At 51.4% G+C, this 14,376-nt stretch overlaps 2 protein-coding genes across 2 annotated transcripts; one reads left to right on the top strand and one right to left on the bottom strand.

The window, feature by feature from the left end:
- Positions 1-3,423: 3,423 nt before the first annotated feature.
- On the top strand, positions 3,424-7,215 carry LOC142421399 (zinc finger protein RFP-like). Its single transcript, XM_075526086.1, has 7 exons — positions 3,424-3,843; positions 4,520-4,615; positions 4,967-5,197; positions 5,371-5,393; positions 5,678-5,793; positions 5,988-6,017; positions 6,566-7,215. The coding sequence occupies exons 1-7, from the start codon at positions 3,424-3,426 to the stop codon at positions 7,078-7,080; spliced, it is 1,431 nt and encodes a 476-aa protein (XP_075382201.1). The 3' UTR covers positions 7,081-7,215.
- A 1,026-nt stretch (positions 7,216-8,241) lies between these two features.
- Positions 8,242-12,631, bottom strand: LOC142421359 (E3 ubiquitin-protein ligase TRIM39-like). Its single transcript, XM_075526019.1, has 6 exons — positions 12,607-12,631; positions 11,924-12,129; positions 11,344-11,463; positions 10,401-10,423; positions 9,773-9,888; positions 8,242-8,762 (listed from the first exon to the last, which is right to left on the bottom strand). The coding sequence occupies exons 1-6, from the start codon at positions 12,629-12,631 to the stop codon at positions 8,242-8,244; spliced, it is 1,011 nt and encodes a 336-aa protein (XP_075382134.1).
- Positions 12,632-14,376: the final 1,745 nt, after the last annotated feature.

Below are 14,376 nucleotides of genomic sequence, written 5' to 3'. Positions count from 1 at the left end.
GTATACGTGCAGCTATAAATACTTTTATTGTTGCTTTCGATTCTCCTTTTAAACACGATGCCATTTCTTTCATGGTTCAGGGCTGAGCCTGGAGTCAAGCAGCAGCTGATTACCACTCACCCTCTTATCTTTAATTTTCTTTTTCTCCCAAGCTTGCCTGCAATTAGGGAAGGGAGGGGATTTTATTTCACCCTGTAAATGAAATAACTCCATGACTGGCCATACTCCTCACTCAGTCTGCTCAGAAACGGGTTCTTCTTCACCCAAGATCCCACCGCGCTGCAGGAGAGTTTCCTTCAGCCCTCAACCCCCACGTTTTGGGGAAAAAAGGTGATATTTCAGGAACGACCTTCCAGCAATGGAAATCTCCCCTCCCACGGCTGCGTTTCGATTTGCAATGTCGCTTTACTCCAGCTGCACTGACCTTGCACGGTCCATTGGGTGCCTGCCTGCATAAACGTGCCTGCCCCTGCTTTTTGTGCATCAGTTTTTGAAAGCCTCAGCATCCCTGGTTTTCCTGCAAAACCCCTCGCCTCGGGCTGTAGCAACAAGCCTCCAAATCCACCAAGACCTCATCCCAAAATGGGTTTCATAACACCAAAGTAGCAAATGTCTTCCTCTCCTCCCCTCCGTCCCTCTGCGGCTCTCCTGGAGGGACAGCAATGTCATTCTTCATCCTCTTAGACAAGAAACCCCTAATTCACTCAATCTCATGGACCTGTGGCATGTGGAAGAGCCGCTCCCTGCCCAAAGCCCTCTGCGTACTGAAGCGAACAGGGCTTATTTGCATCGAGCTGAGGCTGGGTAACGAAGTGACACATTTTCTGAGAACATCAGTAAATAACACATCCGCCGTTATTTGTTTGCAAGTATTTTCGGGGGTCATGATTTTCCGGTGCAGCACTCCGCACACGCGAACACTCAAACTGAAACCTGCGGTATGGTTTCATACTCAGGGCATTTTTGTTTGTTTGTGTGTTAATCCAGAATTAAGGGTTGATTTAGTGGGGAATGACATGTGCAGAGAGACTGGTGTTGGGATGGATGCCCCTGAGGCACTGCTTCACTTTGGCTTTTGCGTTTAGAACATTGTTTTCTCTCTTGTTTGTCTTCCTCCTGCTGTCCCACAGGTGCTGGCAGCATCATCCCCTCTGCCCCAGCGCCAAAACCCACGTTTCCTCCCCAATTACCTACACGAGTCGCATAATCAGAGTAATCTCCCAGCAATCGCCTGCAGCGGCTTTGCTCTTTGCTGTGCCTCTTTGGGGCTTGAAGCAGAGCTTGACGTGCCTGGAAAAGCATCTCCAAGCCCAGCAATGTCAGTCGATTTTGCCAAGCCCTGGGGGCACTTATGAACATTAACAGCCCTAAGCAACCCCACCTGGGACCCCCCCATCCCCTGGCCATGGCCCAGGGGCTCTATTTAAGCTCAGTCCCGCAAGCTGCCTTGGAAGAGTGTCCATGTGTGGTTGTGGGCTCTGCTGAGCCATCCCTCCATGATTTATCACCCTGGTGCCCTCAGTAAGGGAATTTTATGCCATGAGAAAATTCAGCAGAAGGTTGGTGCTGCCTCTCCCAGGATGGAGAAGATACAGGGTTGTTTGATTCCCATCATTGGCGTGGGGGAGATCTGGGTGAGGGATGCGTACGTTAAGGAAGAGACTGAGAAGTGGGCAAAGCATCACTTGCTGCGTCTAGATGATGCTGGGCTTGATCTTAAATAGCAGCAAGTCATAGAGAAGGGAACCATGAGGTACTTAAGTGTATCTGCCTCCCTCAATATCAAACCTAAATTTTAAGGCAAAGCTCACTAAGAGTTTGATTTGACTTTGTGGGTAGCATGGCTCAGCTCCTAAAGGTGGGTTTGGTGCATTTTTTTTACAACTAACGCCTTGCCTTATAGCTGTCTATGCAGTAAACTGGGTTGGGCATGAGACAGGTTAAAAATAATGACACCCCTCTCCAAGCGAGCCCTTAATTGGCTGTGTGTAATTAACAGGGGCTATTGGTGAGTGCGGTCTCAAGAGGGAGCTGGAGGCTGTGTTTTGAAAGACGGGAAGACATTCGCTCAATGCCTGTGCTAGAGGAAAAAGAAAATTCGTAATCAAAGGTTTTCTGTGGGATTCTGCTTAATTGCTTCGAGGCACAGCTACGGGGCTGGGGACAGCCACAATTAACCCTCAGGCACAAGCCACCCTGCCTCAGTCTTCTACTTTCTTTGCCTTGCGTGTTTTTGCTCCTGCCTCCTTTTCCCACAGTTTCAGGCTTAAACCTAAACACAGACCAGGGAAAGAGCGGCTTTTCCCGCAGACCTCGCTTTCATGGCATCAGCCACATGAGGGAACTGTTTGGGCTGAAAAATAGGTCCGTTGGGAAACGATTCCTTTGTTTTCAGCCTGGTTGATGCCTGGCGGTGGAGAGGACAGGATGGTGATGGTCAAAGCTACAAATGGGTCAGCTCAAAGGGATGGTTCAAATGCTAAAGAGGTTCAAAGCCCCCCTGGTGCAGACAAGACTTTCCCAGAGGGATGTAAGGACTAAGCGCTGCTCTTCCCACCAGGGAGCAAGAGGATGAGGTTGCTCTTGGCTGGGGCATCCAGTCCCTTTTGTGCTGGAAATGGGATCCCCGGGGTGCTGGCATCTATCGGTACCTGGAGAAATACCAGGCTAATAAGCCAGGACTTGGGAATTGATCCTGATTTGCAATGCAGAAGATGGGAGCAGTTTAATGCCTGACGTGGGAGGGAGGATTTCACAGAGGCGGGTGGGGGGGGTGGCTGCAAATTTCCCAGGATCAGAGGGAGCGGGATGGGGTCCCGTTTCCCACCTCCCTTTCCTGCTTCCCCCCCACCCCCCTTGGGCTCTGTTTGCTGCGGAGGCAGAACCGATGCTGGCCCCACACGTGTCAGCAGCATCGATTTGCTGCCGAGAGGAGGCCCAGACCCATCTCCCCCTCCACGCGGGTGCCCCTCAGCCCCCACTTCATTCCTCCTCTTTCACCCCTCTTGTGATATGCAACCTCCTTCCCAAGCCGCCTTTGGCCTCATCTTTTCCATGGATGCTCTTCCCCATCTTTTCCATGCCAAGACCCCTCCCCAAATCCTCTCTGCCCCCGTGCCCAGCCTCCTTCCAGGATGTGGGTCTCACCCTCAGACTTGGCAGGGCTCCTTTCCCCATCCTTGCTCCCTGCCAGGCTGTGGGTGCCAGGAACTGGTACGGACTGCAAGTACCAACCATTTGGGGTATGGGGACCACCCTGGGGGGTGCAACTAGGAGGACTTTGGCCATCAGCTGCTCTCTGCCTTCCCACCCCGACTCAGCTCTGGCTCTGCCCACCCTGGGGGTGGCAGGAAGGGAAACGCCTTTTCCTTGCTCGGAGGAAAATGAAAGCGGCCGACGTCTCGCAGCTCACATCGGGGCCCCATGGCTGCGCCGAGCCCCACCGCAGAGCTCCCCAGCGAAGCGTCCTGCCCCATCTGCCTCGAGTATTTCCGAGACCCCGTCTCCATCCACTGCGGTCACAACTTCTGCCGGGCATGCATCACCCGCTGCTGGGAGTGGTCCACAGCAAATTTCTCCTGCCCACAGTGCCGGGAGACGGCACCGGAGAGAAACTTTCGGCCCAGCCGAGAACTGGCGCGGGTGCTCGAAATAGCCAAGCGGTTGAGTTTGCAGGCAGCCAGAGGGGAGATGGTTGAGGAAGAAGGATGCAAGATGCACCGGGAGCCTCTGAGGGTCTTCTGCAAAGACGATGAAGCCTTCATCTGCATGATCTGCCGGGAGTCCCGAGCGCACCGGTCTCACACAATGCTTCCTGTGCAGGATGCTGTCCAGGAATACAAGGTAAAGGGGATTTTTTTCCACCTAGATCTGCACTAGGAGCTGGACCAGCACCATCAGGGCTCCATGTTCCCCTTGCAGCACATTACCATCAGGCTGTGAAACATCTCTCTGCAACCCAGGGCAGTAGGCTGGGGGCAGAAACGTTGTCCCCCTCTGGGTGTTTGCCTCTACTCTTCTCCCACAGCAAACTGGCCCGTTTCAAAATGATGGTGTAGACCACGCACCAGTGCTTCTGCTGTCTCAGTTCTCATCTGATAACCTGGTGCACTGTAGCCGAAGGGGTGAGGTCTTAATCCCCTCTTCCCCGCTGCAAAATTCAAGCCTTTGTCCAGCTCTGGTTCTCCCTGGACACCTGCTGATCCCAAGATGTTCTCTAAACCAGCAGGAGCATGGTCCAATAAAAATAGGGATGTTTTCCTGCTGCATCAGTGAGTTAAATCAGCTCAGAGAAAGGATCCAATGCAGTCCAGAGCTGGTGCAGAAAGTTTTTTCCACTATGTGGCATTTATTTCCATTTAAAGCATCCCCAGGTCTTAAGCTCAGGATCCTTCTGGACCAAGAGGGACACAAGGAGAAGTTCTGGAGCTGACCACAGCGCAGTCCCCCCCAGAGTATTTCTTTAGGGCTGTTTCAATCTCCAGAGACATGGGGTCTTTATTTTTTTTTCTTCCCTCAGGGACAAATCCAGGCTCATCTGCAAGCCCTGAAGGAAGACAGAGACAAACTCCTGGGGTTTCGAGAGGCTGAAATGAGGAGAAGCTGGGAGTACTTGGTAAATGTTTTTATGAGGAGGGATGTGGGGGTCTGGATATCTCCCTTTGGCTGTAGATGCGATGCCATGTGGGTGATCGTCCTGGGCTGCCTTGGGGCTGGGGTCCCTCTCCAGGTAGCAAACCAAACGCTGCCTGACTTTCCTCTGCCTTGTAGGAAAAAAATAACAGGTAGAGCCTGGAGCTCTGCTAGGGACTCAGTTGCTGAATGCAAAGCAATATATATATATGTATAAAGGGTATAGGATACTCGAGACACTGACTCTTTCCAGGTGTGCAGTCATTGGCACGCACGGGACTTTGCCGCATCCTTCTCCACCCTACTCTTTCCTTCTTGTGTCTCCTCCTTGCAGGAGAAGACTGAAGCTGAGCGGCAAAGGGTTTTCTCCAAGTTCGAAGGGTTGCGACTTTTCCTGGAGGACCATGCCCATCATCTGCTGGCTCAGCTGGGGGACCTGGAGAGGGACATTGAGAAAATGCAAGAAGAAAACATCACTAGCCTGACAAAGGAGATCTCTTGTCTGGATACCTTGATCCAGGAGATGGAGGAGAAGTGCCAGCAACCAGCAAGCAAATTTCTGCAGGTGAGGGAGAAGGGAATGGAAGGCTATTTTCTGGCTCTGGGTATTGCCCCATGATGCTGCTGAACCCAGGCTGTACTCAGCTCCAAAGCCACATCCATGCTGTTGAGGTTTCAGTAGATGTTTCGCTACCAAGACCCATTCACTGAGTTTCCTCTTCCCTCTCTCCCTTCCAGGACATCAGAGGCACCTTGAGCAGGTATGGGGCTTCCTGAGCATCTCCTTCCATCCCAGGCTGGGGAGGGAGGTTGGACCTTGTGTTTGACAGGACAGGTACAGGAAAGCCTTTACAAAACCTCCCCCAGAAGTCAAATATTTGCCTCTGTGGCTCTGAGCAAAGGTGTCGTTACCCATCATTGAATGCGCAGCAGGTTTATTAAAGCCTGCACCAGTTCCTCTGAGCTATGGGTGTGCACAAAAGGTTCCTTGGTCTCTCTCTGAGAAGATGCATCCTCGCCTCTTTGTTCTGTCCTCCCTCTCTAGGTTTGAAAAGGAAAATGTCCAGCAGCCCCCGTTGCTTCTTCCAGAGCTGGAAAAGAAAATCAGTCACTTCAGGGAGAAAAATGTTGCTCTAGAGGAGACTCTGAGGAGCTTCCAAGGTATTGAGCGTGGGCTGGGGTGGGGAGATGGAGCAATACCCGTGCCAGCATAAATTCTATTTATTTACTTAGAGTATAAATTATATTTTCTTGCAATTATGTATGTGATCTCAGCGTGGCAGAACCTCTCTGTTTTCATGTTCACACTGATACCTGCATGTTATATCAGATAATGTCTCTTCTCCCCTCTTTAGACATCCTGATGTTTGAGCTGCCTGAAAAGAGTAAGTCCACATCTCCTGGAGGTGAGGGAGTGGGAAGGACAAAGGGAAGGCTGAGCCCAGCATGGGATGGGCCATGAGATGGAGGGTCACCTGGGGAAGATGCTGCTGCGTCTGAACAAAACAATGAATGGCGGGGGGGGGGCCAAAAACACCATAAGGAGTCATGAGTCCATCAACACATTGTGGTGAGGGTTCCATTTCTTTCAATGGAGCTGCTAAGCTGCATGAAGACCGAGTCTGCCCCTCATGTCAGGGAGCAGATGCCTAGTTTGGCATTTTGGGCACAAAAAAAGGGTAGGGGTCTCCTACTCGTCTGCCTCGGGGCTTCTTCTCTTGCTCTCTTGGGAATCTTCTTCTGATGCTTGCCTGGGTCCTGTGGGATGGGGAAAGCAACCAACGTCTGCCTCTGCAGCAAGGGCAGAGCATGCCAAGCAATGGGATGGATGGTGCTGCAGGACCTCCCCGCACAGCCCCAGCAGTGAGCCAGAACCCAAGGCCATGGGAAATGGTTTGGTTTTCTTTGATGCTCTACTCTCTGCCCCTTGCAGTGAAGGTGACCCTGGATCCATCCACGGCTCATCCCCAGCTTGTTGTGTCAGCGGATGGGAGGAGCGTGATGTGGGAAGATGCCCAGCAGGACCCATCTGCAGAGGGGTTTGGCACTGATCCCTGCGTGCTGGGCTGCGAGGGCATCACCTCGGGGAGATGCTGCTGGGAGGTGGAGGTGACACCCAAAGGCTCCTGGGCCTTGGGGGTGGCCAGGGAGTCCATGAAGAGGAGGGAAGACACTGCTGTGAGCCCTGAGATGGAGCTCTGGTCTATGGGTCTCTGTGAGGGTCAGTTTTGGGCTCTCACCTCCCTTGAGCGTATCCCACTATATCAGATCCAGGTCCCCAGAAGGGTCCGGGTCTCCCTGGACTATGAAAAGGGTCAGGTGGCATTTTTTGATGCCGATAAGAGGGCCCTGATATTCAGTTTCCCAGCAGCTTCATTTAAAGGGGAGAGTATTCATCCCTGGTTCCTGGTGTGGAGCGAAGGGTCTCAGATGACATTGTGTCCCTGAAGCTCTCCATTCTTACCCAAACACAACTTTTATGTTCCCACCATCCCTCTTTCCAGCACTTTGGAGGACTTCTGTCTACTGAAGTCCTAGTTGGCCTTTCTGGCCTCTCTTTCCATCCTAAGTGATGCCAAAGGGTTGAGCATTTCTGTGGGTCAGTGTCCCAGATGGTCATCCCCCAACCTGGGGCATCACTGGCTGGCAAATGGAGCCACATCTGCTGCACCATCTGGGCATCCCGCACCAGCATGACTGCTTCTCTGCTCTTATGGTTTTAGATGAGTAAAAAGATTTACATGCTGTAATGTTCTTCTCTGTCTGGTTATTTGCTGCTTCTGGATGTCAGGTTCAAGGAGGGGAGCTGGACTTGTGGTTAACTAAATCCCATTGCTGGTATCTGCACAAAGCCTGTGAGTTGGCTGTGCCTGCACCTGGAAAGGTCCACAAGCCCCATGCAGGTGACCTAGGGACATCCCTGGAAGCCCTGTGCCATGCTGTTCTCCTGTCTGCTGGCAGTCCCAACCAGAGGGAAAGACGCTGAGGAGAAAATTGTGTATTTTTTTATTATTATTATGATCTACGTCATGGACATTTCAAATATGAATTTTTGGAGAAGAGGAAACGGTTGAGGCTCAGGAGCTTTGCCATGTGTGAACTTTCCCTCAGCAAAGATACCGCATTGGTAAGACTCCACATTGCAGCACTGAAGGCTGGGATAAATACCGCCTGACATCAGAAACTCGCAGTGCAGGTGTCTTTATAAGGATCCTTTATAAGGGAGAAACTGTCTGGTTTAGGGCAATTGCACCCATGGGGAGGTTGAGGGGGAAAAAGGAGGTGAAGTTTGGATGCCTTGGTTTGGAGGTGACCAGCTCAGATGGGGACATCTATACTTAATCAGACAAACCTTTCTACTACTGTCACTCTGAATTTTTCCCCTTTTCCTGATATTTCCCATTTCTATGCCCCAGGGTCCCCTCTCTTTGCCTCGGGCTTATCTATTCTCCCTGCACATCAAGCCCCCAGTTTCGTGGGGAAGAAGGAAACACAAAAGCCAAAGTCCCCATTTCTTCTGTTCCCTGTGGTCCCAAGGGTAGCGTGGGGGATATGTGATTGTCCCCTGAGGCTGTAGAAAGTGGAGGGGGGGACACCACTTTCCATGTCTCAAGGACACAGCCTGAGCTGGGACCTGGCCCCCACCACCCAGAGCCATGGGCGGACCCGCTCCCCGGTGAAGGAGGCATGGGAAAAAATGAACATGAGCCCCCCCTCATCCGCGTCAAAGAATGCCACCGTCCCTCCGGCGTAGTCCAGGTGGATGCTGACCCGCCGGGGCACCCAACGGAGGGGTAGGAGGGTCACCTTGCGGGTGGTGAGCGCCCGAACTTGTCCCCCCCACTTCTCCACCCCCCAGATCCCTCCTTGGGGGCAGAGGCTGAGATGCCCCTTCCGACGGATGGACTCACGGGCCACCCCCACAGCCCAATCCCCCCCGTCCCCCACCTCCACCTCCCAGCAATGCCGGCCTGCTGCAAAGCCCTGGCATCCCAGCACAAAGGGCCAGTAGTCAAATCTCTCTGGGTTATCAGGCAGGTCCCGTCGTCCTTCCCCACGTCTCACGCTCTTACGGTCCTCGGAGAGGATGAGGTCGGGGTGAGCCGTGTTGGGGTCCAGGGTCACGATGGCTGTGGGATGGGGGACAGGGCTGTCAGAAGCAAGGCTGAGCATCCCAGGGATGCGGGGGGCTTGGAGGGGGCTAGCAGGACCCAGGTTGGCATCCAAGGGGCAAAAGCATCCCCAAGAAGGGGAAGGGAGCTGTACATGAAGCAGAAAAGCTGTTTTTAACCAAAAAAACAAAACCAAAATGAAAAGGTGCACAGTAATGGCAACAGACTCATGCAGAAATCCCTGCAGATTTTAAGGCTACGTTGGGTCAAAAACAAATGCTGAGGGGAGAAATAAAATGAAGGAAAGTGATACGTGGGACGTAAACCAGCAAAGGCTCAGGCAGGTCATCTCCTACGGCAAGCGTCAACCACAGGACAAGACCAGACTGGTTCGGCTGAGCATGTGGTTGGAAAAAAAAAAAAAAAAAAAAAAAAAAAGAGCTAAAACCTGAAGACGGGGCTATAAATTGGGACAATCTGTTTCTGTATTTGTTTCATGGAAATAGTTAAGTTTCAAGGCAAGGGCTCTGCCCTGGAGTGGGTTTTCCTCCAGCCTTACGCCGAAGCTCCAGCTGCAGGGCTGAGAAAACTTGTTGGGTTGCCCTAATTTTCGTATTCTTCCTTCAGCGTCTATTTTTGGCCACTTTGGGCTAGGTGCACCTTCATCTAACAGGTATGGCTGCTCTTGCGTTCTCACTCTCAGCAGAAGCCCATTTTGGGAAAGGCTAGGCTGGAGGGGGAGCCGAGCCAGAGAGCAGCCCATCCTTCATCCATGAGCATCTTTCAGGAATTAGGGCAAAACACGTATAATTAAGAGAATGAGGCATTAAGTGGGTATCAAATTGTCATTTCTTCTGACCAGGAAAAGCCCTTTGCTCTTCCTCTCCTCCATCTCAGGGTTTCTCTCTGCAGTATTTTTGTTCCCAAAGTATATCCAGAATGAGCTAAGGGCAGCTCGGCCCTTCCAGCTCTCCCGAAATTATGGCTAGCCTATTTTTTTTTCCTCCTCCTCAAGCCCTTCTCAGTACCTTGTAGCTTCTTCAGAGTTTCCTTCAGAGCACTGTTCCTCCATGAGAAATTACACACTCTCTCTTCTGACTCCGGAGAAACATCCACTGGCAGCTGGAAAGTCACTTTCCCACACCTGAGGGGAAAAAAAAAACCCAAACCACACTTTTCAGAGGGATTGTCATCATTTCAGGAAAGCTGATGCCATCAGAAATGAGGTGACGGTATTGCTAGAATGTTGGGGTTTTTTAATCTCCCGCCCTTGGCAACCCAAACCTCAAGGAAAGTAAAGGCCAAGTTTCCCTGTTGGATTAATCTCTTTTTTAATTTTATTTTTTATGTAGACCGTGAGAAAGGTCCAGCTTGAGAGGACTGGGCTAGAGAAAAGAGCCGAGACTTTGCAGTGAAATTAAAGCCAGCCTTTGCCGATGTGGAGGTCATTTTGAGATTAAAGCTCCTTTGATTAGCACATCCCCAGAAATGATCAAGAGAAGAGACAAGGATGTAGCGGTGGTGCCCAAAATACCCTTCCAGACTCTTGCAATTTCCCTGAAGCTGAGGTGTGTTCAGCAGCCACCGATGAGTTTTCTCCTCCGTGGTCATTGCTCTTTGAAAAGCTCATGAAAGCCTTTCAGAGATGCCACGTACCTGCTGACGGTGCTTTTCACATCCTAGGGAAAGAAGAGAAAACGAAGGTCAGCGTGAGCTTTTCTCCTTAAATCACAGCAATGCTGAATTGTTTAGCTGGGGATGGACCTCTTGGGTCTCTGCTCCAACCCTCTGCTCAGGGCTGTGTCCAGGCAAGGTCCGAATATGTGCAGGGATGGAGATGCCCACATCCAGAGGGACCCTCAACCAGGGAGACACCACGCTCACAAGGAAAACATTTTTTCCCCCAATTTAGAAAAACTTTCTCTTGCTGCAACCTGTGCTAGTTGCCTCTCATCCTTTCACTAGACACCTCTGAGACACTGGCTCTGTCTGCTCCATAATCCCATTAGACCATTATGGGTTACCAGGGCCCCCAGCAGCACTAATAGACATTAATGGCCCTGATCAGCCCCACCTGAGACCCTGCCCATGGCCCAGGGGCTCTGTTTAAGCTCAGACCTGGGGTATTTAGTCCTCTTGCAAGATGTCTTGGAGGAGCGTGGCCACGGACCCTGCTGATTCACCCCATGGGCTGCATTCCCAGCTCGCCTTCAGCCCTGCCCACGGATCTACCTGATGCTCTGGGCTGCCCTGCTCTGCTCCCCTTTCTCAGGTACCGCCACGATGGGATGAAGGCTGGTGATACTCTTGCTCCCTACGCTATCGTGCTCAGCTCCTCATCCTGGAGGGAACCACCAGCCCTCGCTATTCCCTCCCACAGACATTGATTTCATTCCCTTTTTTTTTTTTTTTTTTTTTTCCCCCCATCTTTCCAGGCTGCAAATCTCCCTCTCCTCATTGGGGTTTTCAGACCTACAGAGGGAATAGGAGCAAACTGGAACTAGGATAGCCCAACTAATTAAGCCAGTAGCTACCCGGTGGGGAGGACCCTCCCTACAATTTTCCCTTGAAAAGCTGTAAACTGGATGAATTCACTCACCAATTGCTGATTCTTCTCTTCTTGCCCTTGCGTCAGGGTGTCCAGCTGGGAAATCTCCTCCAAGAGTTTGGTGGCATTTTTTGCCTGCCTCTTCTCAATCTCATTTTTCAGGTCTTCCAGCTGTGAAAGCAAGAAGAACTCATGTCTTCCTGGGACCTGCAGCGTGCCTAAAATCTGAGCAGTCTGCCAGGGCTCGGTTTCTATCATCCCCTTTGAAGATGCAAATTGAGCAGTGGGGTGGGAAATACCAGGAGAAAATCATGGAAAGGTATTTCCCACAGGCAGAGACCACCCATGAACCCAAATCCCTACTAACTTTTCTCGAATTCCTGGAGAAATCTGGGTGGCGGGGAAAAAAAAAAAATCAAACCTGGTGCAAAAAAAGCAACACAGGTTTGGGAGGAAAGATGCTGATAAAAGCCGTAAGCACACTTGCATGAACTTGGGCAGAAAGCCATGCTATTCTTGCACTCGCCAGCACAGCAGTGGTGCAAAGCAACCAAAAAGGATCTAAAGAAATGACCCTAAAGTTGGTGTATTACTGCCCAGGGACTGACAGGTCAGGGAGGCTGACACCTACCAGATCCTCCAGTTTTCTGCACTCCAGGGTAGCTGTCCTTCCTCGGAGACCTTCTCCCTCTTCCTTCAGAAAACTTAATATCTGCCTGAATTTCTTCCGAAGCAAACTAAAAAAACCTGTTGTTTTTATCCCTTTGATGGGGCTGGATCTTTCTCTTCCTGTTCCTTCCCAGTCCTGGGTAAAACTGTGGCACGGATGCGTTGAGCCTGCAAGTCAGCTCTTTGTGCCATGTCTCCTGGGCAGGAGGTGGTGACACCCTTGGCCTGATCTGCTGGGAGCATCATGTTTCTGCCTTGTCAATCTTCCAGCTTTTTATTCTGGGGAGCTGTTGAGGGCTGTCACCTCGCTGCTTTTGTCCCTTTCCTTTTAGGGCTGAGCACTAGGCAAAACCATCAGCCCTCCCAGGAAAGCGCTGGAGGCAAAAGACATTCAGGTTGCCAGGAGGGTGAGGAGCTCTTGAAGCTTCATGGAGCCACAGATGGGAAAAGCATAAGAAAACAGGGAGGGAAATGTGCAACCAGAACCTTGTAGGTGCTGCAACTCAATGCCCGTAACGGGGCACAAGTTGGGGTCCTTGGGACCCCTGCCACGTATGTGCCTATAGCCACCCATTACTACATGCCCTCAAGAAGCACCGTTCTGGCTCTGAGCTCGCAGGGAAACGTTTCTAAACAATTTCTAACCCACTGCTGCTTTGTTAAGCTCCATGGCTAAATATATATATTTTTTGCATGGCAGTAACTGGGAGTTTTAGAGACAGGGTCACTGTGACCCAGCTGAAGGGCTACCAACGGAGATAAGTCTCCCAGCTGCAATCACTTAGCCAGGTTTGGAGAAGTGAGTCTCATTTCCAGCAAACTATTCCCATCAGGAAGAGCTGCAGGGGAGTCGCTCACTCCCGGAAAAGCAGGACTGGAAGGAAATGCCCTGCAACCGCTCTCCAGGGAAGCATGGCCTGGGGTGAACAGCAGGTTGGGAGACAATCTGTCTTGCCAGACACAAGAGGTGGGTGCAACCGAGTGAATGTTGGCATCTAATGAGACACCTCTGTCTGAGCTGGGCTGCTTTGCTCTTCGGCAGAGAGCGGCTCCGCACCGTCGGCAGAGCCTAGGGCACAGCTCCTTTCATCTCAAAATTAGGTGCCTACGGTTGGGTGAATGAGTCCCACCCTAAAAGCGTCTACAGAGCCTGGAAAACCGGCTGGGGTGGAGACATCTGCATTGCAGATTTCTAGAGCGAAGGGACACCTTGAAAGAGAGCTGGAGCTGGGAGAGAGCTGGGTGGGGATCAGAGACATGGAGGGAACCTGCGGCCCAGAAGGAGTGAAAAAAACATCAACCTCTACTTCCAAGCAAAGCACCAAGTTTTACTGGGATTCAGTGTTTTGTGTTTCTCAGCAGGGGACTCTGAGAGGAGCACGGTAGGACCACGGTGGTTCGGGGATCTCCAGCAACCCATAAATGTGTCCTTGCAGAACAGCTCAAGAGCTTTTCCCCTGATTCACCCAGGTTTTCTTCTTTGGTCCTTCCTGCACTGACAGCCTGTCTATTTGTATTCTCCTCTGCCTTTCCCAACTGGGCTTGAATCGGTGTCAGGACATGGACCCAACATACAAGGTGACACATAGGATCCCCTGTCGGGGATGAGACGGGAGAAAGAGCAAAAAATACTCAAGACTTTTTGCTCAAAAGTCTTTCCCAGTAGCCCTGATGGCCCTTTTTTAACAAATCCTCATGCTTGAGCTCCTGCAGTGATTTCAGGATGGCTTTGCAGAAAGCAGACGTCTGTCCTGCAGTGGGATCCCTTGTGTTTCCCAACTGACGGGACCAAGTGACGGCGATGCACCGGGCTGAGGAGCGTGGATGGAGGGGAGATGTCACAGCATGACAAACAGCAGCGAAACACCGGCTATAAGTTTGCCCGCAGTGGGACCCATGGGGATGGTGAGATGGGGCTTCGTCACGGGGTGCCCATTCATATCTCGTCTGTTATTCTGAGCCCAACATCTCCCGCTCCCTCCCACTTTCGCTTCTGCTTCCTCTTCTCGGTTCTATAATCGATAACAAGTATTTATTTCAGTGATGCCTCTTCCTCTTTTGGGTTTCCTTAGAAGAAAATCAGCAGTTTTTGAGGGAATCAATGTAGGTGAGTTAGGCGAAAATGCCAGAACTTGTATTTCGCCTATCCACTCCACCTGCTTTTATAGTCGAGGAATATCTAACCGGCACAGCCACAGGAGCCTCTGGTATGATTTATCCCATCTAGTCCTTCCCGAACAGCCCACAGGGAGAAACAGGCTTTTCTTGGGAGTTATCCAGGAAGCTGGATGTGTATAATGGTGTGGAAAACTGCATTCCAGCTGGGTTTATTTCCCTTCATTGCCTGCAAAGGGAGCTTGAATGACTGGAGGCCCACCACAAGAAGGTGGAAAGGTAAGCGAGGTGTCCCCATCC

This window comes from Mycteria americana, chromosome 29 (assembly GCF_035582795.1).
Source record: "Mycteria americana isolate JAX WOST 10 ecotype Jacksonville Zoo and Gardens chromosome 29, USCA_MyAme_1.0, whole genome shotgun sequence".
NCBI classification, from domain to species: Eukaryota; Metazoa; Chordata; class Aves; order Ciconiiformes; family Ciconiidae; genus Mycteria; species Mycteria americana.
Note: the sequence above shows the minus strand (reverse complement) of the source record. Positions and strands in the feature narration are given on the sequence as shown.

Excerpts from the sequence above, each read along its gene's own strand:
- LOC142421399 (XM_075526086.1), top strand. The coding sequence starts at position 3,424 with ATGGCTGCGCCGAGCCCCACCGCAGAGCTCCCCAGCGAAGCGTCCTGC. Across the intron at positions 3,844-4,519 it reads ATGCTGTCCAGGAATACAAG|GGACAAATCCAGGCTCATCT; the intron begins GTAAAGGGGATT and ends TTCTTCCCTCAG. Across the intron at positions 5,794-5,987 it reads GACTCTGAGGAGCTTCCAAG|ACATCCTGATGTTTGAGCTG; the intron begins GTATTGAGCGTG and ends TCCCCTCTTTAG.
- LOC142421359 (XM_075526019.1), bottom strand. The coding sequence starts at position 12,631 with ATGGAGCTTAACAAAGCAGCAGTGG. Across the intron at positions 9,889-10,400 it reads GTGAAAAGCACCGTCAGCAG|GTGTGGGAAAGTGACTTTCC; the intron begins GTACGTGGCATC and ends TTTTCCCCTCAG. Across the intron at positions 8,763-9,772 it reads AACTCTGAAGAAGCTACAAG|CCATCGTGACCCTGGACCCC; the intron begins GTACTGAGAAGG and ends CCCATCCCACAG.